The 24055-nt window shown below is 39.3% G+C and overlaps 1 protein-coding gene across 3 annotated transcripts; it reads right to left on the bottom strand.

Annotated features, from left to right (window-relative positions):
* Nucleotides 1-1111: 1111 nt before the first annotated feature.
* TCEA1 (transcription elongation factor A1) lies at nucleotides 1112-24053 on the bottom strand. 3 transcript variants are annotated; one of them, XM_060277838.1, is made up of 11 exons: nucleotides 22019-24053; nucleotides 19854-19931; nucleotides 16836-16898; nucleotides 14593-14698; nucleotides 13261-13348; nucleotides 10068-10216; nucleotides 8997-9053; nucleotides 7553-7707; nucleotides 6635-6781; nucleotides 2870-2941; nucleotides 1112-1997 (listed from the first exon to the last, which is right to left on the bottom strand). In XM_060277838.1, exons 3-11 carry the CDS (start codon nucleotides 16860-16862, stop codon nucleotides 1989-1991), a joined length of 810 nt encoding a protein of 269 aa, XP_060133821.1. In that variant the 5' UTR covers nucleotides 16863-16898; nucleotides 19854-19931; nucleotides 22019-24053; the 3' UTR covers nucleotides 1112-1988. The 3 variants fall into 3 exon arrangements, with proteins under 3 accessions (XP_060133821.1, XP_034980869.1, XP_034980870.1); XM_035124978.2 differs by lacking the exon at nucleotides 19854-19931; XM_035124979.2 differs by lacking the exon at nucleotides 19854-19931 and having other exon boundaries at nucleotides 10068-10213.
* Between the last annotated feature and the right edge of the window lie 2 nt (nucleotides 24054-24055).

Raw genomic sequence — 24055 nt, 5'->3', positions numbered from 1 at the left:
GGCAGTGAGATATACACTGTTGTCCAAAGCCAGCTGATCTTTAAATAACTGTAGGCCCAGGAAGCAAGACAGGAAACAATGGCATACAGTTGGAGCTTTAAGAATATAAACTACATGAATTTCTTTAGTAAATCATAGAATTATAGAGTTGGAAGGGGTCCTGAGGATCATCTAGTCCACCCCCCTGCATTGCAGGCATACACATACAGGGACTGAATCAGACCAAACATTTATATGCTTAAATGCCGTCTTAAATATAAAAAAGGCACACAGGACATAACAGAGATAATCATATAGTGGGGACAAACCAATAATGTTTATCAGAGGTATAATATATTTGAACATGGAGCTTGTCCTTACCCACCATGAATGTTCCTAATCTTTAACCTAGTAGCCAGTCATTATTATGAAAGATCTTGAAGGTTCTCCAGCAGTTCAGCTGAAGAGAAATAGCTTTTTATGATGAATAGTCAGATGAGTCTTTTCAGCTATTACTGATGCTGCTATAAAAGCTACGCATGCAATTTCTCACATGTATCAATATAGGGTACTTGTTTGAACGATTAAAATTCTTACTCAAAATTAGATTTTAAAAATGTTTAAAACACAGTTATAATTTGGCATCAAAAAGCAGTCATCAAAATAAAATCAGCAATCTGAGGAGTGTGCTTATATTTAGAATTAAGACTTTAAGTTCTATAAAAATGATGAGACAGAAATTAGCACCATGTATATAATAAACATACCTGTATGTCAAATGCACAAGTTAATGTTTTGCTACTGAGAAATGGTATTCTCGATTACTTGAGTATCCTATTCTCTTCAGTCAGCATGGCAACATAGAATAGTACAGTACCCAAAAACTGAATTCTGCAGTAAATGAAGCCAAAGTTTGTCATGTTGTTCTTATTGTGAATATGAAAATGAAAAATATTCAATTATCCATTCCATGTCAATTATTTATCTTCTGAAGCCATGTTTAGTAAAACTCATGTTCTACCGGTAATAGATTTGTGTACTATATCAAAATATAAATGATTGTAAGTACTTTGCTTTTCAGTATTTCCTTAACAGTTAGTGAAATATTCTAACAAAATGCCACCCAAACAGGTGGTGAAAAACCATAAATTTATTTTTGACCTCAGGTCTAAGAAATCAGCAACTCTACATGTAAAAAGAGCTGGTCATTAAGAGTTCACAAGAACTAATACCACTTTAAATTTGTAAATATTAGCTTTACATCTTCAGGAAGGCAGCATACTACAGAGCATCTTTGTTCATTTATAGAATATAAAAATGAAACTAAACAGTAAGTTCAAATTAACCATTAAGGAATTTCTCTAGAACTAAATACAATATAATAAAGCACATGCTTCAAGGCTGCACATTAAACTGGATAGAGCAATGCAGGTTTCAAAAACATAAAAAGTTTGATAATCTAATAGGAGGTATGTGTGTGTTACAAATAATCAGATTTTTTAATGAAGAATTGAGGGCCACTGAAAAAATGGTTTATGCAGTCTAGTAACCCACACAAATTATAGTTTATTATGAGAGTATAAAGCAAAACTATTTAATCTAACACACCAAAATGGTTAACATGGAATGTACTATTAAATATGAATTTTATTCTACAAGAAAAAAAATCAGCTGGATATGCCAAATGCAGAGATATACAACTCTTTGTTCACAAAGTTAAGAAAAAAAGCAGTTACCCAAATGTCATTAATAAAAGTTTAATGTAGACTTGCTTATAAAAATGGGAGGGGGGATATCGAAATTACACCATACAATTGAGCTTCCTGGCTCTACAGACTATTAACTACAGGGTGGCTGTGTCAAAATCCAAAATTTAACTTCAGAGATGTCTGCATGAAAGGAAAAGGAAAGCCAAAAACTTTTGCAGGGATCTAGATGCTTGACCTAGTTCTTAAAGCTAATTATAAAATCCTCTTTCATACTGGTCCAGATTTCAAGAATTTATTCTTCTAGCAGAACTGTCAAAATAAAAGAAATATTTATGAGTTATATGCATATAATATAGCAGAGTTCTAAGTCACCAGTGAGAGAAAGCAAATGAAGATCCTACATTTTGTTCACATTCTTAACAAGCATGGGAGCAGAACTTTCATTCACCCATTTCCACCCCCTAAGTGTCAACACTGATCAGCAGAAAGTACATGAAAAACCCTAATTACTAGGGTGTTATATGTGGGGGGAAACCCTGCAGATTGTGCTGATGTTCAAATGGCGCGTGTGTCACTTCCACCCATATAACTTGAAAAGTTAAGCTAGTAAAAAATACGGGGATGGGAGGGTGGGGAGAAAGCATAAAACATGGTGTGTGCACATTCCTTCCCAATCCTTATTAAATCCCACCAAAGCAGTGCAACTTACTTCTGAGTAAACAAATTCAGCTTCAAACTTACTTGAGAGTAAGTCCTATTGAAACCAATGGGACTTCTCAGTAAACATGTATAAGACCAGGCTGTCATTTCTAGCTTTCTGCTGTTCTCTCTACCCGGGTGCCTCTTTACCTCTCAAGCAATTCAATGTTGACCAGGGCATGGGGTGGTTTCTAGGTTAATATAGAATATAGGACTTCTAGAGTCCTATCAAACCTGGTGGCCATTTTATTACAGATTTCAGCATCTCTTTTCCAACAGAGGCCAGTGAGGCCACTGAGACCATATGACTGGGCAATGGATTGGCATCTCAGGCCTCTCTCTTTTTATGCCTAGGCTGCAACACTGTTTGCTCATAAATAAAGACACATACCCAGAATGAGACAAATATAGTTCTTTCAAAAATCAGGTAATATAACAGAAATTGTTACATAAACAAAACAAACAAGACTCTTTTTTTTTACCTTCCATCTGTTTCCACATTCATTACACAAAACAAATGTTGTCATAGGTTCATCAGCACTTCGAGTTTGAACCTAAAAGGGAAGAAAAGAACTCCAAGCATAAACTGACTAATATTATGCCACACAATTTGTTTATGCATTACTGCTTCTGCATATTTATTTGGAAACAAGACTCACTGTGTTCAATAAGGCTTACTTTCCGTATGTGTGTTAAGACCACAGTCCAATTCTCATTTTTAACCCAATATTTACCTGTGAGTAAAGACTAAGGGGGTGGAATAGGGGGACAATCTCCCTCTTCAACTTCTTTGCTTGTCTCTTTTCTCACCCACTCCATTTGTCATTCTCTTCTTCTACTCAGTGCCCTAATATATAATTTCCCACCCTCTATTCATCTTTTGATAGTTGGAAGCAGATGGCACTGTTTTCTTGCAGAAGCTCCTTTTGAGTGACACATCTTATTTGCCCCAATGTGGGTGGAGAAGGAGTAAGGAGATAAAGGGCCACTGAAAGAACAAGAAGCAAAAATGGAAGGCCTGGAAAAAAAGCTGGAAAAATGGGGGGGGGGCAGTTTTTTCTGTTTTTTTTCCAAAGCCATTTGGAAAATTTGAAAAAAAAATAGTTTGATATAGTCTGAATATTCCACACACTTCTTTTTTTCAAATTTTCCTGAAAAAACAGCTTTGGAAAAAAAACAGAAAAAAATCCTGCCTCACCCCCAATTTTTCCGTTCCCCCCCCCCCAAGCCTTCCAGCACCCACACTTTGGAGCTCCCTGACGACTGACACCAGGCAGGTGCTCTCACTATACTCTTTCCGGCAACTGCTCAAAACATTTTTGTTAGGGCCAGCTGACTTTACTCATCGTTTGAATACTCTTCAATATCTGCTTTTAACTGTGTTTTATCAATCATTTTAATGTTCTATTGTTTATTTTTGTAAACTGTTAAGAAGCTCTCTTACCATCATGCGGTTTATAATATAAAACAAATTCAATTTAATAAACACACACAATCCTTTTCCTTTCAAACAGAGTTTGAGCCTTAGTGCAACATACTATTCAGTAACTAGATGTTGGTTACTTCTGGGCCTGACATGCAAAAAAATTGCCTTACACTTTGCCCTAGCTGTCCTCAAGTAGAGATGGGAAGGCCTGGAAAAAACCCGGAAAAATTGGGGGGGAAAGCTAGTTTTTTCCCCAAAGCCATTTTTTAGAGGTCCATGAGAAAAATGACAGAGGAAGAGGAAGAAAAAATGGAAAATGATACGGTAGTAGTTCAGAAAATAAAATAGAATAAACTGCATGTATATGTTGTCTCTTCTGTTTCTTTTTTTAACCATTACTCAAAGGGTAGGCCTTCTATGGCTTGCTGATCAGGGCTTGCTGATCAGAAGGTCGGCGGTTCGAATCCCTGTGACAGGGTGAGCTCCCGTTGCTTGGTCCCAGCTCCTGCCAACCTAGCAGTTCGAAAGCACATCAAAATGCAAGTAGATAAATAGGAACCGCTACAGCGGGAAGGTAAATGGCGTTTCCATGTGCTGCTCTGGTTTGCCAGAAGCGGCTTTGTCATGCTGGCCACATGACCTGGAAGCTATACGCCAGCTCCCTCGGCCAATAATGCGAGATGAGCGCGCAACCCCAGAGTCGGTCACGACTGGACCTAATGGTCAGGGGTCCCTTTACCTTTACCTTAGGCCTTCTATGGAGCTTAAATATTGAGGTGGACCTTAACTTTATTTGCTGTTGGTGCTAAGAGGCAAATCAGATTATTTTTATGTTGATTGTTTCTTGATTTTTTTGTTGCTTTTGAGGAAAGGGGTGGTGGTTACCTGTTTTATTGCAAGAATACTACTTTTATATACATTGCGTTTCACACAATTTGTAAAACTACTCCACACTGAACATTTTTTCAATTTTTCCAAAATTTCTATTTTTTCCGGAAAAAGCACAGGGAAAATCCTTTTCCTCGTGGCTTCGAAATTTCCAGAAATTTTACATCTCTAGCCTTGGGTGCTGTGTCAGTCCAACTGGCTTTGATTGCATATCATCAGCATATATCTGAGGGATTGCTGTGGTGGTAGTAGGACAAGGTGGGATTTTACAGACTATATACATTCCTAAAATTTAATATCAGAAATACTAAACCTCTCTAAAAGAATCACTTTCTCCACCTTTGGTCCCCACCATGCACTCAGCTCTCACCTGTGGCTCCTAAAAGCTGCCAGCATGGGAATGGCTTTGACTGGCCGGCTAAACCAGGTGAGGGTAGCCAATGGGTCTCAAACCCTTGGTGAGTTAGGGATTTCCCCTGCATGCATGACAGGCTCCTGCAGATTGCGTGGAGGAGACCAATAGTGGTTCCAATGGTCTGAATGTGCTGTCATCCTGGGAAGGCAACCCATCTAGGAGAAGGAAAATTATGATCTTAAACTTCCACTGCCTCATGGGATATCTTCAGGAGAAGAAAGGTCTAAGGAGAAAAGCCTACACAAATCTAGAGTGGAGTCTCTAAGATGGTTGGATGGCACCTAGTATGCCTCCTTCGGGTAACTCCTGTACCCAAGTGGGCGCCAAATGTATTGCTCTGCTTTCCTTTGGACCAAATCAGTGAGGCCACAAGAGGTGTCTTCTTGTCTGGACAGCCCAGGACCTCCATATACACTGCCCAAGCTTGTTCCCCGGAGAGGTCACTTTGGTGCTGTTAATGCCGTGGTTTGACCTCACCCCCGGAGGGGCACTCAACAAAAAACTGATGCAAAAAATTATGGAAGTCAGGCCAATGGTGAGAACTGAAAGGAAGTGCAGTCCAACAACATCTGGAGGGCCACAGACGTCCTATCCTTGTTTTAGAGGGACCAACAATTTTCAGGCAGTTTTTGAGAGCAAAGGGGGTGGATGGGTATGGAGAAGATGAAAAGGCCTAATGCATAGCAAGAAACTAATGCACAGTGGATGAGATGGTTGAACAGTGTTCTTGAAGCTACCAGCATGAGTCTGACCAAACTGCGGGAGGCAGTGGAAGACAGAAGTGCCTGGCATGCTCTGGTCCATGGGGTCACGAAGAGTCGGACATGACTAAATGACTAAACAACAACAATGCACAGTGAGCGTCTCTACCTAAGATAATACCCTCTTGCTTACCTTGACTGATTTCTACTACCCTCAGCTACTTGATGTATTCAGCTACCCACCCACAAACTAGCCCCAAGGATTCTACTATTCATATTCCATTTTAATGTGAACAGCACTTCATACTCCAAAGCCCAGACAGCTCCACATATTCATAGTATCTTGACGATTTATACTTAATAAATTAAGCACTGTAAACCAGTTCCAGTAAAACTGAATCACCAGACAACAGACACTCTGAGTCACACATTTCTACCAAAAAACAAAAACAAAACCTGATAGCAGATCATGAGGAGCCTTGGCTGCTTCTACTATTTAACTATTTCAATAAGATCTTTAAAAATTAATAATTTGTAAGGATAAAAAAGTACCACTTGTAAACACATATACATTTATGGCTACAACCAAAATATCTAGTTTTACTGCTGTTACTCCAAAAAAATTGGATGCTCTCAAGTCCATTCAAACTTTGACCATCATACACTCATGTTGTTATTTACCCAAGAACACACACAGCCTCCACAATCGGCACTGCTTTCACTGCTCAGATATGGAATCTTTCATAAGCAAGTCCTGTTGATGGTGAATGTGGTGAGGTTATGAAGGCTAAATGTTGGAGAATATCACTTGCCATACCTGAGTGTAAGTACAATTCTTCTTTTTACATTTGCCACATGTAAAGAGATCAGTCGGAGTTCCTCCTGTTTTAGCCATTTGATGCTCTCTTATGGCTTCTTTGGTAAGATTTTTTCTCATCTCTTTCAGTTCATCACTTGCCATCTCCTGGAGTAAGGGTACAGAGAGAGATGATGAAATAGGCTTTAAAATATTTTTATTGTACTTACAACTTTCAAATCCAAATTAAAGGCTACTTATTGTGTAGTTTGTGTGGTATCCAACAGTGTCTGTCTGCTGATGGAAGGAATCTGCCATAAGAAAGGAGGGAGGCAATTTTTGACTAGTCCCCTGTGCCCCATCTGGAGGGCTCAACTCCATGAGAATTCTCCTATATGTTGCACAAGATGACAAGATTCCATTTTGCCTCCTTTGTTTTGGGGGCACCAATATGCAGTTGCTAGGACTGATAGTGTACAATTCTGGAGTGGTGTCATTGTTATGCAGATGGCATCCAACCTCATTCTTCATCTTTAAAAAATCCATAAAGAGACATGGTACAGTTGAGCAAGTGCTTAGCTGCTGTTAGAGGGTGGATTAGGGAGGACAGATTTAAAGTGAATCCAGACAGCACACAGGTAGTTGCTAGTGGATCTTACTACTTCCGGGAGGATTAAACCCATTTGGGCAGAACTAAAAACATAGTTTTACCTTAATGCTTTCCGGAAGATAAGCCACACATAAAAGACAACGTTTCTTTGCCTACTCAATCCCAACATGCAGACAGTATAGCTAAGGCATTGTATTCAAGCAAACATCACTGTTTGCTGCTAACATTTTTAGTACATCAAAGTATTTTGTTTCCAAAATATCCAGCTCTTAGTTGAATGGAATTACACTCAAATCTTAAGCATGAAAATCAAAGAATGGGCTACTTACTTCTGCTGTCATTTTAGCAAACCTGTCAGGAGGTATATTCCCACATAAAACATTTTTTCTTAGATTAGGATTCTTAGTGTCCTTAAGATTTGCTATCCTGCTGCGTACTCTATTTTTGTATTTCATGTCTGTATTTTTTAGTTCTTGAAATATAGGTACTTATGAGTTAAGGACAACACTTAGGAATAGCACAACACTGCAATCCATTCTTTTATGAACATTTCACCAAAGCTAGCCTTACATCCAGGGGCGTAGGAAGAGGGGGGGCGATAGGGGTGCTCCGCCCCGGGCAGCGTGATCCCAGGGGGTGCCATCGCGGCTGCCCCCCGCCCGCGCTGGGTGTCCCGCCTCCGCAGGCAGCGCACCATGCCCCCAGAACGTGCGCCACACCCGCAGAATGTGTGCCATGCCCCCGCGGCCGGCGCACCACGCCCCCAGAACGTGCGCCAGCCCAGCGCCCGCCTCCTCTCCGCCCCCGGTGCCGGAGCTTGAAGCTCCGCCACTACTTACATCTACATCTGTGCCTTTCTTTGAACTGACAAGAGCTTCTTAAAAATACAATACTGGCCTGCTGAGACTGAAGAGGAATGTTAGAACACATGGTGAATATAATCTTAGTCCAGGAATGTAATCTTAGCGCAGCAAAGTTTACCACAAATCTGCAGATACTAGGCAAAGGTTCAAAGGATGCTTCTGTATAGCTGCTTCACTGAAATGAAATTTGCAGAAGGCGAGTGCTTGGCAAACTGCACCCTTTACGAAGTCACATTCCTAAACTATGGAATGCCCTGCCTGGCACCTAATTAATGTTATTTAGTACTAGACAAAATCCCTTCTGATCTCTCATACCTTTTAAGGTTTTTAACATCAATTATTTTAAATTTCTTGATTTAATTCTGCATTCCTTTAGTTTTTTATGTGTCGCTATTCTCTTGTTTGCTGCTTGATAATCGGCTTTAGCAGCATTTTATAATTGCTTAATGTTTGTATATTTGTTTTTGCACATCTTATAGTGTTTTTAATGTATCTATTTTTCCTTTTGCCTGTGCCTAGAGAACACATGCCATTTGGCATTTAATAAGTACTGTATAATATATAATATTTCATTTTAATACGTTCATTTTTTATGCCTTGTTATCTTTAGGCTTTATATAACACCTTGTAAAATTAAAAAGGAGAGGTCATTGTTCCAGCAGCCTTTTACTGAATAGTATAAAAACTGACACAAGAGTTTGCTAACATAGTTAACTATATTGCCTTCTACATTCAAAGTGGTTCATAAAAAGAATTAAAAGTCTTAATTAACAATAGAGACAATCACAAACAATTAGAGGCACATTTGGAGCAAAAAGGTCATAAAATATTTTAAGAGGAAGCTAAGAGTTAGCATCAGCCTAGTGAACCAAAATAGATGGTAAAAAACTAATTGTACAGATAAGGATATCTTCTTCAATTTGAGAACCCAGCTCTTCCTCATCAGCACCAATAGCAATATAATCATCTGAAAGAGAAAGTGAGTTGTATGACTATTAATATGTATTAAAACATTTATTCAACACATTTCTCTATCACCCTTTATCAAAATTTCTTCTAGAACACTTAATGTGATTCTTTGTGACTACTGTCTAACACAGTAAGTGCAACAAGAGATGCTTTGTGATGCTGCATTCACATCAGCCATTTTGTGAACTCTTGAGTTAATGAACAGCTCTCAGGTTGTTAATTGGACCTGGTGACTTCTTAATTTTTAATTTAGCAACCTCTACACCTCTCTAAGTCCTCAGATGCTCTCCCTCACAGTTCATACATGCTCATCTGTCCAATATCCTTGAGTGAAAACAAAATTTATTCAGATTCTCTTTAATCTTCCCCACTAGAAAACATTTCACTCCTTTGTTGTCAAGTGTTTCAGCAGCCTTCCTTGATAGGATTCTTCTGATAATATATTTTCCTGTGCAACGCTTCCATTAGAAACAGCTTTGGATCAACTAGGAGATCAGTCTGCAGAAGACGATGAGTGGAGGGGGACTTTTCCACCCCTCCTTGCCCTGTCAACCCCAACAGCCTATCCCCCAAAAGCCTCCAGCTCTGAGAAGATGCCTCTGCCTGCTCTTCTGTGATTTCTCCCTTTTCCTCTCAGTCTCCTCCATCATAGCCCAACCTATTAATAAAAAATCCCAGGTGATTTCAGGAGGTTCTGGAATCTGGCAGGGAGAGGCAAGAAAGTTACTCTTTTTCCCATCTCCTTCCTGTGGACTCATCTCATAAAGCTTCAGAATTAAGCATTCCTAACACAGCGTGAAACCACAGCAATTGAAGAAAGCTCTCTGAGAGGAATACAGTATTATATGAAGGCTTGTCACGAATAGCATTACCTGCTACCAATGGACATATATACTAGGGGTTAGTTATATTCATCTATCACAAAACTACCTCACCACTCACTTGGTATTTACATTGCTAGAGAGGAAATGTCAAGGAGGATGACCTGTAAAGGTGGTAGGACAATCCTTACCTCCTGTTTTGAGAGCTGCCGCTAACATTTCTCGGCATTTCATCCGTACAGAATCAGATGTGCTTGGAGCTCGAGGAAAGGAGGAAATAAATGATTCTGAGGAAGCATTAGCTTCTTCTTTCTTACTGCTAGAGTTGCTGCTGCAACTGCTAAACAAATAAAATAAAATAAAATATAGTTTCATTGTATTTCTGCAATGTAACTGGTGTTTAGTCAGTTTCTCTTTCTCTCTTTATTTAAGTATTTTTATTGATTAAAGCTGTTTTCATTATGCCAAAAATATAAAGAGAAAAAAAGAGAAGGGGGAAAATATGAAAATGCAAATAGTAATAACAATGGAAATAATTAAAAACGATCACTGAACAGAGTTGCATCTAAAATATGAAACAGAGGTTGGGGCATAGCTAAGTACTGTACAGATACCAAAAAATAAAATAAAAATGCAGTACTGTATTTCATAAAGCAGTTATTAAGGCAGTTTCATTACTAGTCACCCTTTAGCACTAATTATATGCTAGCCAAAATATTAGAAATGGCTTATATATTTTTATACTCTAATCTGAATAGAAATAAGAGGTGGCATTTGACACAATTTCGTGAATGAGCAGCATACTAGTATACTCACTTTTGCTGCTCTCCTCCCTGGCACAAGCAACTAACACAAGCCTTTGCTTAGCATCAGTTCAAATCACTGCTCATGGTTTGTTTCTCTCCAAAGCACAACTTGAAGGCAAATGCCAATCTGGGCTTCACAATCACTAGTATTGGTTCAGATGCCACGGTAGGCCAAGGCTTGTGGTTTGTTGATCCTGCCCATGCTAGAAGAGGAGTACAGCAGGAGTGCTTTCAGCAGCAACTGGTTATTTACCATGTCACCTAAATGCTGCCTGTGTTAAGTCACAAATCAAAATGAAAGACAGTACTACCTAACGTCTGAGATGTCCTAGTTTGACCTACTGAAAAGAAAATGACAAAAAACAGGCACACAAATTATAGCTGACATAACGGCAAAGAACATTGCTAGGCTCCACTGCACTCTCACACAAGTAGCAGAAAAGTGACTAGATGTATTCATTTTGGGATTTATGCTGTTTTAAATTATAGCACAAGACAAAATCTACATTATTAGCTGTGTTCCAATGCAAACTCCCACAGTTCTCATAGTTGCTGTGTCAAATATCAGGATATTATATTGTGTAATTCTAATGCAAGAAGTAAACTAAGGTATAAACAGGGTAGGGTCTATGGCAGCCTTTGCCTACCTGGTGCTCTCTAAATGTTATGGGCTATATCACCCATCAGTGCCAAGCAGCATGGCCACACTAGCTAGGGCTGATGCAATCTGGAGGACATCAGTTTGGTGAAGAATGGCCTATAGTCAGTTCATAACCTTTGCTATTCACTCATATATCCCAGCTCAATGGCACAGGCTTTCTGCTTTCTCTAGTATTAAATGTATCTGCAAAATACATGGGAAAACAAATCCCCCTCTCACAATGAATTTCTGTTATTTGAGACTCCCAGAAAGCACTGTTAAACCTCAGGATGGCACCCTTTCTGGAGCAAACAGGCAGAGTCAACATCTTCAATTGCTTCTTCACGGGAAGGCTTGCTCTAGTCTCTCAGACCAGAGCAAACGCTACGCCTCCACTCCTTTCCACAATATAAACTATACACTTGAGTGACAATAAAAACTACAATAAAAAAGGTAGAGAACAAAAGGGGGGGCATTGGAAACTTCCCAAAAGGCACTCTCCACCACTCTCACATGTGTAGTGAGGCAGAACCCTTGAAAAGTCCCATGTACTGAAAGAAAGAGAATGGTAGAATGCCCTTTGGGAGTCCCAGAAAAGAGCAAGTCGCAGTAATCAAACTTCTGTTTTCTCTTCTGGCATTCCTCAACCTTGGGATATAACAGAGTGATAGTATTTCAGGATGATCTTTCTTGCAGACCAGCACCTTACTGTAGTATAACTTTTTCCAAAACCCCTCCTATCAAAGACTGTCTGCAAATACATATCTTATAATGCTTTATAAATGTATTATGTTGTTGTTGTTTAGTCGTTTAGTGGTGTCCGACTCTTCGTGATCCTAGTATTAAATGTATTATAGTTGTTGTCTTACAGACATTTTTAATGAGAAATGGAATGTCGCTAATGCAGATACCCTCACAAAGAGTGCACTGGGAAAATGAAAAGTTCCAAGGATGAACTTCTGAATTGTGACATGGCCTCTCTAATGCGTGTGTCTAAACCTGCCCTGAAGCTGGGTCCATTTCCCCTGTCTTTTGTAAGGGAATTTGTCTTTAGACTAGGCATAAGAGGCTCTGTCTGAGACAGATTGATAGGCCCATTTGATTGCCTAGGAGACCTTCACTCAGTTCATAAATCTGGGGAGAAGATCCCTTCCCAGTGAGATCAGGAAAGGAGTGGTGAGGTACTCACCCACTCTATTTCACATCATCTGTCTGTCTGGTGCCAAAAACATGCTGTGCAGGATGGGCTCTTCCAGGCCTTCCCATTTCATCTCACTTGACACTGCTTGGTTGTGAGGCATGGTGCTGATAGGCTCATCTTCCAGGCATTTGAGTGTCTATCTGAGTGGTCATGTTTTGTCCCCTACCTGCCTGATATGAAAGTGGAGGGAGTCAGGACAAACATGAACACCTGCTGTGGCATGATGGTGCCCTTTCCTGTAGCTGCAGCATTCTCAGCAGCTGGAGAAGAGCTGTGGCTCATTGGTAACACTACTTCGTGCAGTAAAAGTTCCTCTGGAAGCCACCAGCCTGGCAATGTGCTTCCTGTGACCATATGGTTTCCAGAGCTCCCTGTCTAGTACAGGCCTCCCCAAACTTCGGCCCTCCAGATGTTTTGGCCTACAACTCCCATGATCCCTAGCTAACAGGACCAGTGGTCAGGGATTATAGGAATTGTAGTCCAAAACATCTAGAGGGCCGAAGTTTGGGGATGCCTGGTCTAGTACCTGCCGGTCAAAGATGGGAAGGTAGAAAGGGGATGCAAGAACCTGAGAAAGCAAAAATGTATGAAGATTGGGTTTTTAGGACCTCTAACTTAACCCAACCACTCTGCCCACTAGGAGGCAGGGCAGTCCACTTCCTTGAATAAGCACAGAAGATGTTGACCCTGACCAACTGCTTCTTTTCTACCACCAACACCAAAGGTAGAAGACATACCTTTCTTCTCTTGCTTCAGGACTGTTTTGTGATGAAGAAGCTGCTTCTTTTTTCTTTTCTTCAGAATCCTTATCATTTGCTGGTCCATCTGCAATATATATTTATAAATATATACATACACAGACAATATGTATCATTTATAGAGTGCATATATTAAGTATAAGTACTTAATATATATTATCTCAGTAATTCATTCAACTACCCTGCAAGCTAAGTCCATATCACCGAAAGCACAGAAAGCAAGGTTCCAAAATAAATAAATAGTAGGTAGTATAATAAAGTTTCTATATCAGTAAAGTACTTTCTTGTAAGAGCAAGTATGCACTTTATTGGATGACCCACAAATGTCATAACCTCAAATCACTGCGAAGGTTTGTCACTGCTAATCTTTGGGTGCTGCTATTCCTGCAGTAATGGGGTGGAGGGCACAGAGAAGAGCAATGACATTCATATAATATAGTGACCTAGCCCTAGACAGAACAAGAATATGAAAGAATGAAGACTCTGAGTCAAGGCTGTGGTATATATGCCTATTTCATCAACTCAGAGGAAAAGGGTAATCTTAATCATGTATTATATAGAATCTAGATGAACAATTATAGATTTACAGTGTAAATGAAGCATGAAAGTATCTTCTATATCTAGACTATTTTTAAGATGCTGGTTGTATTTTATATACCGTACTCTTAATTTGTGCTCTACAATTTTAGTGAGAAGCTTATATTTTGATTGATATAACCAATATGTGATATATATAGATATAGATATATGTATGTATGTATGTATGTATGTATGTATGTATGTATGTATATTGCAAATAATATAAGAAACTTGCCAGCTCTTAATTGTTTTCACATTCCTCAATTTATGTATTTATTTTTGGAATAACTGCTTTTTACAAACTATCCACTATTGGTTTCTACAAAACAGTCTGATGTGCAACGACGTATATGTTAATATATATCTATACTATATCTATATATAGATATATAATAGTGTTATTTTCCTATTGTGCAATCATTCCAAATTGTCCAATGAAAACCTCACTGATACTGCAGAGCATTCTCAATAACATCCAGTTTCCACATTCCACCCACAACCATGTCCACCACCCAGAACAACCAATTTGTTGCCAGGTTGTTTTTATTGCTTGCCCCATTGTAGTGGAAATATCTCTCCTCTACTAAAATGACAAAATGAAGTTCAAAATGAAGGGAGGGTTCATGTATCAGAGTTAGTTGGTTTTGCAAGAACGACAGAAACAGACAGAAATCTATTATTCTGTATATTAATCTGGAAGTTGTAGAAGGAGAAGAAAACACATAGTTATACCCAATAACTTCTTCCACGACTTAATGAGAGATTTTGCTAAGGATGTAACTTCTTCATCTGTGCTTTGCTTGCGTATTGCATTCACTGACATTCCAATTCTTGTAGACTGAAACCAAGCACAAGTATCAACACTCAAAAGCAGGAATTTATATAATAATATTTAGAACCACTACAAGGATTTCAAATACAATTGAGAGAATACATGAAGTCATCAGATATTGAGCAAAAACAGCAAATGATTTCCAAAGTAATTTTTTTAAAGCCACAGCCAAACGTTCTATTTTTTCTATTTAAGAATTCTCCACATACACAAGGACTGACATTAAAGTACTGCTTGCAGTGTTGAGATCCAAGGGAGGCTAGCTAATATTTTTGCCTCTAAGGCTTTTGCCCTCTCTCTCTTTAATTAAGATCCTCTTCAACAACTACCTGGTTAATTAACAAGCATGCCTTTAAGAGCAACAGAATTGCATGTTTTGCACTCCTTGCTGCTAGCCTTCGAGGGAAATTATTTTAAGAGAATCTGGTTTTCTGCAAGGAGAAAGTATTGGTGGAAGTTGAGTTTTATCTGAAATTGTTTTTTTAATTGTTTTCTAATTGTCAGAAACTGCTGGTTTTAGATTGTATATGCATCCCTGTTGAATACGGAAATAGTTTTAAGTATTATGGAGGCAGGTTGATCATAACTTGACAATATGATTCTAGAACAACATCTGTTATAAAGCAATACATTAGGCAAGTGCTTTAAGTACACCTAGCGCAAATATATCCTGCCAGATACCTTCTAAGCTAAAACTGTTAAGTGTGATTTCTAAACTTAGCAAAGGCTTATAGATCTAGATGATTTATAGATTTTTATAACTACTAAAGAGTATGAATCATAAGCAAATATTTTTCCTTCAAAGAAAATACACACATCAAATATGGATAAAGTCCCTCTTCAGTGCAAAATCACAAACAATATCTTTCTTTTCAAGGACCTCAAACTATGGGATAAATAGTTTAACAATCCACTTTTAAGTCTTATCAATGAATACTTTTTATACTACTATACTTCTACATAACAACTGAATTTTTTTTAATGCAACATGACTTCTGTAACATAACTTCCAGGTTTAATGTGAGCATGGGTAGATGACTGAATGATACAAGTTACAAATAAACTTTCATTATAATTTTCAAAAATTATATATTCTCCACTTATAACTGCTTGTCTTAACTGATCTGAAAACCATGGGATTGGAAAAAGAAAAAGAAACCCTAAGGACTACCAAGATTTATCTTGTGGTTTTGTTTTTTAATCACATTTTATTAATCAGCTTCACTTATACAGGACTCCAGTCAAGCAGTGTTAAAAGAGTACTACTGCCATCTATAGTTCAGAGAGAGAGAGAGAATGAGAATTGAACAAACTAGGCATAATGTGCATTTGTTACAAAAAAAATTATTTTCGTTTAAACATATTTTCAGATTGCAACTCTTATTAAATTAGTTCCATTTTAATCCTTTCCAACTCTAAAAGCAAGTTCAAGAATAAAGAAAGTTCAGCACCAAATAAAGTAAAAATTAGGCCTAGTAATGGTGAGCTTGCATATATGTAGTACAGTACAGGTCTCCTTATATGTTTTTAAAAGCCTCTAGCATGTTTTTAAAAGCCTCTGGCAAGAAAGAATTGCCTCCTATGCAGCAGGAAAGGTTTTTGCAAGTTTGTCCCAGGCTGGTGCCAGCTAAATAAAGAAAATTCATGTCCTGAATTTCTATTATAAGATGTGATAATATGCTTGCCATACATTTTTATCAGTGTAATTTGGAATGCATGTATATTGATGTTCAGCTTTCTACTTAAATAGTAATATTTCTGATACTCAGGGATAATCAGTCATAGAGATACAAGTACCTTTTATATGCAACAATATGCAGCAGCAAAGTAATTCCACTAACGTGCATGTACATTCCCTTTTACAGGAACATACTCCCTTCCATAAGAACAACAATCTAAAGTGACTACAGAACAGGGGTGGAAAACCTTTGACCTTCAGGCCAAACTTGGCCCAACCAGGCCTCCCCCTTTGATCGGTGAGGCCGTTTTGGGGGAGACATGCCCATGCAGCCTCCACCTGACTTCATACATGATGTCAGATGCAGGGAAAGTAAGGGAAGGGCTTCAAAGGAAAATTTGTTTCCATATGTTTATGGTATAATAAAATGTATATAAGAGGTACTGCAGCACTGGAAAGACATACCTGTAATAACTCCAGAGTCATGGGCATATTCTTAAGTTCTTTGAGTAAGTCAAGAGCCCCAGCCTGTAAAATATATTGTAAAAAGATTCAGTATGCATATTCACATATACTTAAAAGAATATTTACTATGAAACACAGCAGTTTTATTCAACCCTAGTTCCACAATATGAAAACACTTATGATGAACCTAAACACTGATAGATCAGTCTAGATATTTATTTCACAAGCATCTAGTAGCAACTGATGGTTTCTCCAAACATTAATCTGACTAGTCAATCTTGAGTTGGAGGCACACTTTTTTTGTGAGACAAGCAGTTGTTGGGATGCTTGTTAAATAACTACACCTTCCCACCAAATCCTGCACAGAATTAGGGTCATTGCTGTACCTCTAGGTTTTAGTTAATTACAAAAACCCCTTAAGCAAAACTTTAACTTGGCATTCCCAAGGCAAATACAATCTTGCTTGTGAGCAATTGTTCCATTAAAGTTTCACCAGTTTTAATGATATAGTTGTTGTTTATTCCAAATTTTATTAAGTGCTAAAACTTTAATTTACTTTCAAAATGAGTAGGAGGTGAGAAAATATATTTTACTAAAGCAGTCATATGAATATTAGATTCTACCTATATTTAATATAGTTAGTAATTTTAAATTAATATTTTGAAATTAACTACAGGTCAATCCCTCAAGAGAAATGAAATGAGATTTTAACAACACAGCACAGTAAGATCAGGTTTTTCATTATATGGTACATTTTGCAGTAAACCAGATGGGCTCAACAAATGAAAGTTCCACTTTTACGTCAATTAATTTGGGCTCTCAAGTCAAAGGCAACTGTTATCTATATTATCACAGATTAAAAGCAGTTATGATTAGCAAAGCACAGTTAAGCATGCAATTCACTTTACTATACTAACCTCTCTGCTACTAGCTTGCTTCTCTTTAGATACCTTATAAAGATATTCAATATTCACCTTATAAAGAGAAAGGCCACTAAAAGTAAGTAAAAGGTATGTAATAAAGAAGTGGAATATATTGTGCCGGGCTCCTGACAAAACAGAGACATCCCAGTAACTGAGGTCTTGAATAAAAGTATAATAGAGCTATGGGGAACCACCAACAGAGACTCCCCCACCAGTGAGCAAGCAGGGCTACAAGGGATCAGGTAGTCCTTAGGATATCCCGGACTCAAGTTGTTAAGGGCCTTGTAACCTTAAACCTGGGTGGGTAACATATGGGCAGCCAGTGCAAGCTTTTAAGCACTCTTGTTATGTGCTGAGAGTAGTCTGTCCCCATCAACGGTCTAGATACAGAATTCTGCACAAGCTAGAGCTTCCAAATCATGGACAAGCATCGTCCAACCACACGGAGCACGTTGCAATGATCAAGTACTGATGTTATGAACACCCTTGTCAAGTTGTCCCTGTTCAAGAACAGTCATAGTTGGCGCAGCCGCCATAGCCAGTAAAAGGGGTTCCTAGTCACTATGGCTACACAAGTCACAAAAGACAAGGACCCAAACCTATATTATTTCAGAGGAGAGTAATCTTATCCAAAACTGGAAAATGGTCAGTATCTCAGACATAGGAACCACCCACCCACAGTACTTTTGTCATCCAATGATTTAAGATCAGTTCAATTGGGCTTACTCCCAGGTAAAAATCCATCTAAAACTCGATTTCTAAAGGTTTTTTAATAAGGTACTCCCCCTTTCTCAGCTTATTAGAATTTGTGCAACTAAACATGATCAAATATTTGAAGTTTTAATCTATCTATTTACAACTCTGCAAACAAATTTGTCACAAAAATAAATACTATCATTTCTAGTAAAATAACTTATTTAATCTAAAAAATAAATGACACCTTTTAAATGCAATCAAAGATAGTAACCCTCCAAATAAGATTCTCTGAATCTTAAGCCTACACGAAAAGAACAAATTAGAGCTATAGCTTATTGCCTATGATATTTGTAATAATTTACATACAAAACTTAGCATAATACATCTAAATTAGCTCCAGAATGGGCAGAGAGTATTATCTTTCATTGTAATTGCAGAATCTACCTGTATTAGATGATGTAAGAGGCAGAAATCACTCCACTTGTTTCATTCAAAAACTTGGAAGAGTTGTTTACTGACTTATAGCCATACAAGCCTGATGGTAGCTTTGTTCTCTCCTGTATTCAACATGCAGTTATGATACCATGGAAATGCTTTTCACTAAAGGATCTCTAAAACTGTAAACTAATGCAAATAAAAATGTACTGGTACTAATGAATGCATCTCAATTCCTACTAAAAGGAATATGTCTTCCATTGATCTTACAGAGAAAGAAACAGTATAGATTCCAGAATAAAGGCAACGATCAATTTAGGGACATCCGAATGACACACAACTGTGCACAAGCACCTGTCGCCAAGCTCGAAAGTAGCCCCAAAGTGCCATTAAGACATCTTAAAAGGGGCAGAGCGCGGGCGGAGCAGGCGATGATTAGAGTGGGTTTACGCGCACTCCACTGATGCAAGCTGGAATGGAAGCACCGTGCAAAATGAGGCTTTCCTGTATGTAGAAAGTTTGTAACAAAATAAAGCCTGTGTTGAATAAACGGCAGGAGTTTTCACTGTTCAACCTGACGTACTATCTTCTGAAATACCACTTGAAAGATTGTGATAAGGGAATGTTACTTGCAGTAACATGACAAACTAAAAAGTGTGCATGAAACTATTCTCTTTTACCTTGCTGCTTAAATAAAGATAAATGCAAAGCCATATATTTATTCACAACAACAATTAGGTTCCATATTCAAGGATTTGAAAAGTATGGTGCTATAGCTAGATATAAATTTGTACAACTGATTTGTAACTTCAATCCTACACATGTCTACTCAAAGGCATGTCCCACAGAGCTAAATGCGGCTTGCTCCCAAATAAGTGAGCATAGGATTGCAGCTGAATGCACATGGAAAGTTGTTTAACACATACTGGCTCCATACCTTGTAAGAGGAAAAGCTACTGCTTACCTTTATTCTCTAATCTTACTCAACTGCTCTCGATTTTTGAAAATCCATATGTGCAAAATTACCTCTGCCAACTTGCACCTATTCATTACACAATAAGGTAATTTGTTACACTGGTTATACTACAGAACAAGCATTGATAGTCAGAAATATAACTTGCAAGGTTTAGTTTAACACAAGTATACAGTTCGTGCTGATATGATTATTATTTTTTAAGGAATAGTATTTTAATACACACTGGGCCTGAACCAGTTGAATCTGTAGGTGTGAGATGTGTGGGTCCAGCAGCAAGAAACTCACATCATGAGGCTTGGAAGAATACAAGCGGCCAGAGTATCCAACCCCAAATCCATAAGAATAGTAACACATGACTGTTCCTACATCACTGTGCACTCACTTACCAAGTTAAAATAACTTTCTTTCAGTGAATGTGGTATACATAATAAGTAACAAAGCCTTTAACACAGCCCTGTATCAAGCCTCAAGTAGCATTCCGAAAGCATAATTCACCAAGCAGAGAAAAATATATGAAGTTGATATCTAAAATATACCATCTCAATCAAAATTATTATCAAAGATAGTATAGCTGCTATAATTTTAATATTTGTTTGAGGAAGGCATAGACCACTTTCAGTGATGATTGAATGCCTCCCCCCTGAATTCACATGACATTATTACTATGAAATTAGCTGGGAACTTTTACCTGTTTCACTTAACTTTTATGGACAACTGTCTCAGTTCTCTACTTTTAAGAGTGAGAATCATGTTGATGTAAATTTCATTTTAAAATGACAAATGTAAGGTCAAGTTTATTGAACACACTTTGAGTGACACATCTTCATCAACTGACTTGTATGCAGAAATGTTTAAAAGCGAAAATATTCACAGAAGTTTAAAAGCGAAAATAAAGCATAGTTTAATATTCAGGTGCCATTTATTTATGGTTATATCTCACTGGCTATTTAAACATAGGACTGAAGCTTCCCCACCGTCCCCGCAGTGAGGTACAAACACATGATATGATATCTAGCAAACATTTCCAAAAAGATGCTGAAACTTACAAGACACATAAGCCAGTTAAAACCAATGCAGACTATCAATTATTTTCCCATTGGAAAATGGAATCAAAGGTGAAGACAGATACCCAGAAAACATATACCTATTGGGGAGGTGGCATGTTAACATCTTTGCTCCCCCAGCACCTCCTCCTGCATTGCTAGTGAATCATATTCTGAGTCCATGATCTAGTTGAGATTTCTGCATTGCAGGGGGTTGGACTAGAACTAAATGACCCTTCCAACTCTATGATTCTATGACTAAGTCCTAGGCCGTGCAGGAATAACATCTGGTTGCTTCAAATGTCAGTTCCAGAACAGCATTTGATGGAACACTAGAGAGCAAGCAGGGGAAACAGATACACCTTTGCCCTGCTGTAGTAACTATTGTAGCCTTGTCTGCTTTGCTGTGCTTCGAATATATTGCAAGCTGCCTCGAGAACTTAGGTGAGTAAGCATAGTATAAATACTCTTACGATAAATATACTGTATATGAATGAATGAATCAACAAACAAACGAGACTCATAACATATTTTTGCATCTTCTTCTCAGATCTGTGAAAAGAGAAAGAGTTCACCCTTCTGACAACCAGCACCACATTTTTAAGCGAGTGTACCATGGCGAAGCGGTCCAGTGCCACACACAATACACCACAGGCAAGAGCTTTACTTCGTGGGTCCCTGGACTGCCGGTTCTTTGGAGGGCAAGGAATCGGCTGCTCCCCAAGGAAACGTCGCCCGTGAATGAAAGTGCCTTGTTTTGACGTACAGTGTCGTCACCAGTCGAGAGACCCCCCCCCCCCCCGAGGAACGGCTCCACCTGCCACACTGGCATGAGGGCGAAGCGAGGTGCTTCCTTTCTCTCCCCCACCCACATTCCGAAAGGTGACAGTTGAGGCCTCACAAAAGAGGATGCGCGCGCGAAAAAAGCAGCCCCTCAGTTCTCCCCCTCGGAAAAAAAAGGCGGGCGCCCAGCTGAGCGCGAGGCGCAGCTGATTGGTCGAGCAGTCGTTCAAGCCGAGCGCGCGAGGGGCTCGATGGAACAACCCCCCCCCTCTCTCTCACACACACACACACACACCGGCACTCGGTCCCCCAGGCTCATCGCCTCACCGCGTTCTTTTTCTGCACCATCTTGTCCATCTTCTTCGCGATGCGAATGATCTCATCCTCGGCGCTCATGGCGACTGTCCGCGGCGCCTACGCTCCACGATGCGATTGATCACGGGGAGCGAAGTTCCGCCGCCGCCGACGCGAATGCCTAACGCTGCCTCGGCGGCTGCTGCTCCACAATGACTCCGGCGCCAGCAAAGATGGAGCCGCCAACCCACAGCCCGGGCCGCTCACCGCACATAAACCGGCCTGAACCCAGAAGCGACAGCTCGGCAGCCGCGGCGCCAGGCTACGCTCATCAAGCCTAGGCAAAAAGAGCCAGGCGGTGCTCGGGAAAGCCGAAAACATCGATGGAAGGGAGGAGAAGGTGGAGCTTCACCAAAGCTCAAAAGCTGCGCCCGCCCAGCGGAAATGGAGGGACGCTGTGGGCTGTTTGTTGCTGAGCTTGGAAGAAAATGTCACTTCTCCATCAGAGAGTTGGGATCAGGAGAGACTGTCTAAGGAGGAACCGCAGGAGAAGCAGATCATCCATTTAAAGCACGCACCACCCCAAGAATCTCGGGAGCTGCAGTTTGATAATGACGCTGGGAACTGTAGGTCTGAGAGGAGGAAACTACAGTTCTCATTGCTTTTATTTTTTTGGGGGGGGGTGTGGGAGGAAACCTTTCAAATGTAAAACTGTATGGTGTGTACGCACCCCTTGCCTTATGAGTTGCCCTAATGGTGCTTGATCGGGATGGGGCCTTACCCAGGTAAGAGGGTGGGTGGCCTGTAAGCGGAAAGAGGACCGGTGTGGGATGCGGGAAGGTTTCTTAAGCTAAAAGTCGATTTTTGTTTTTTATATCGCCTCCGCCATTTACTGGATATCGTACCTTTCTGTCTCGCCTTGCAGCATTTTCTAACTACTGCAGGGATTTCCTATCGTCAGTTAAAAATTATGCTTTGCTCTTTAGCATGTGCTGCTTAAGCATGCAGAACACCATAGCAAAGGCTTTCCAGGCAGTGAATAAGAGCTGTTCTTAGACCAAGACAGTTTGTTACAAGTAGCCTGTGTCTGGTGACCTAGCAGTTGGATTATTGCTGGAGAGTACAGCTGTCAGGTTAACTCTGGGACAGCCAAATGGGATCATTTAGCATCAGTATCTTAAAAGGTCCAATTTAAGCTGCGGCTTGTTTTATAATGTCCTAAATGACTTGGAGCCAAAATACTTGCAGGAACACTTTTACTCATAGTTATTTCTGAAGTCTACATTATTATTAATCAGACATCGACTGACATTTTTATTTCACCCAAACTTTTATTGCTTAAAAAATAATTGCTTAAAAAATAAATACTAAGCCCTTAGCAGACCACCCTGGATGGAAGGAGGTTTGCCGCTTTGGGGTGCTCCTGCATTCATCACTATCACTGGAGGCTCAGACGGTTTTGGTGACTAGGCGTGCCTTTTTCAGCTCCAGCTGGTTTGCCACCTATGATTTCTTTTGGACGGAGATTATTTGGCTACTGTACTCCATGTTCTGCCAACTTCCAGACTGTATTAGTGTAGTGAAGATGATGTAGAGACTTCAGATGGTACAAAATGCAGCAGCCAGCTTGCAGGCTGAGGTTCCATTTAGGTCTGATTTAACCCATCCTAAAATAGTTGCACTGGTTGCCTTCATTTCCAGGTGCAATTCAAGATGATCACATTGGTGTTTAAAGCCCTAATATCTGAAAGACTACCTGCTTTTAATATTAACCACCTCTACTGTAGCATCAGTTATCACCCTACAAACATTGCATGCCTTTGCAAGCAGTTAAAAGATATTTCTGTTTATTTACTGACTCTCACTGCAAGATTTATTTTTTATTCTTGCTGCTGTTGTTCCTGAAATTATTACTATTTAGATCAGACATCCCTAAACTGTGGCCCTCCAGATGTTTTGGCCTACAACTCCCATGATCCCTAGCTAACAGGACCAGTGGTCAGGGAAGATGGGAATTGTAGTCCACACACGTATTGCAAATGGCTTTGAGATTTACAAATTAAAGGCAAT

This window comes from Zootoca vivipara, chromosome 8 (assembly GCF_963506605.1).
Source record: "Zootoca vivipara chromosome 8, rZooViv1.1, whole genome shotgun sequence".
Taxonomy (NCBI): domain Eukaryota; kingdom Metazoa; phylum Chordata; class Lepidosauria; order Squamata; family Lacertidae; genus Zootoca; species Zootoca vivipara.
This window is presented reverse-complemented; position numbering and strand designations above follow the sequence as displayed.

Coding starts and splice junctions, on each gene's coding strand:
- TCEA1 (XM_035124978.2), bottom strand. CDS start 22,087: ATGAGCGCCGAGGATGAGATCATTCGCATCGCGAAGAAGATGGACAAG. Junction 13,349..14,592: donor GTCGTGGAAGAAGTTATTGG/GTATAACTATGT, acceptor TATATATTGCAG/ATGGACCAGCAAATGATAAG. Junction 2,942..6,634: donor AGAATTGTACTTACACTCAG/GTATGGCAAGTG, acceptor CTTCCCTTTTAG/GTTCAAACTCGAAGTGCTGA.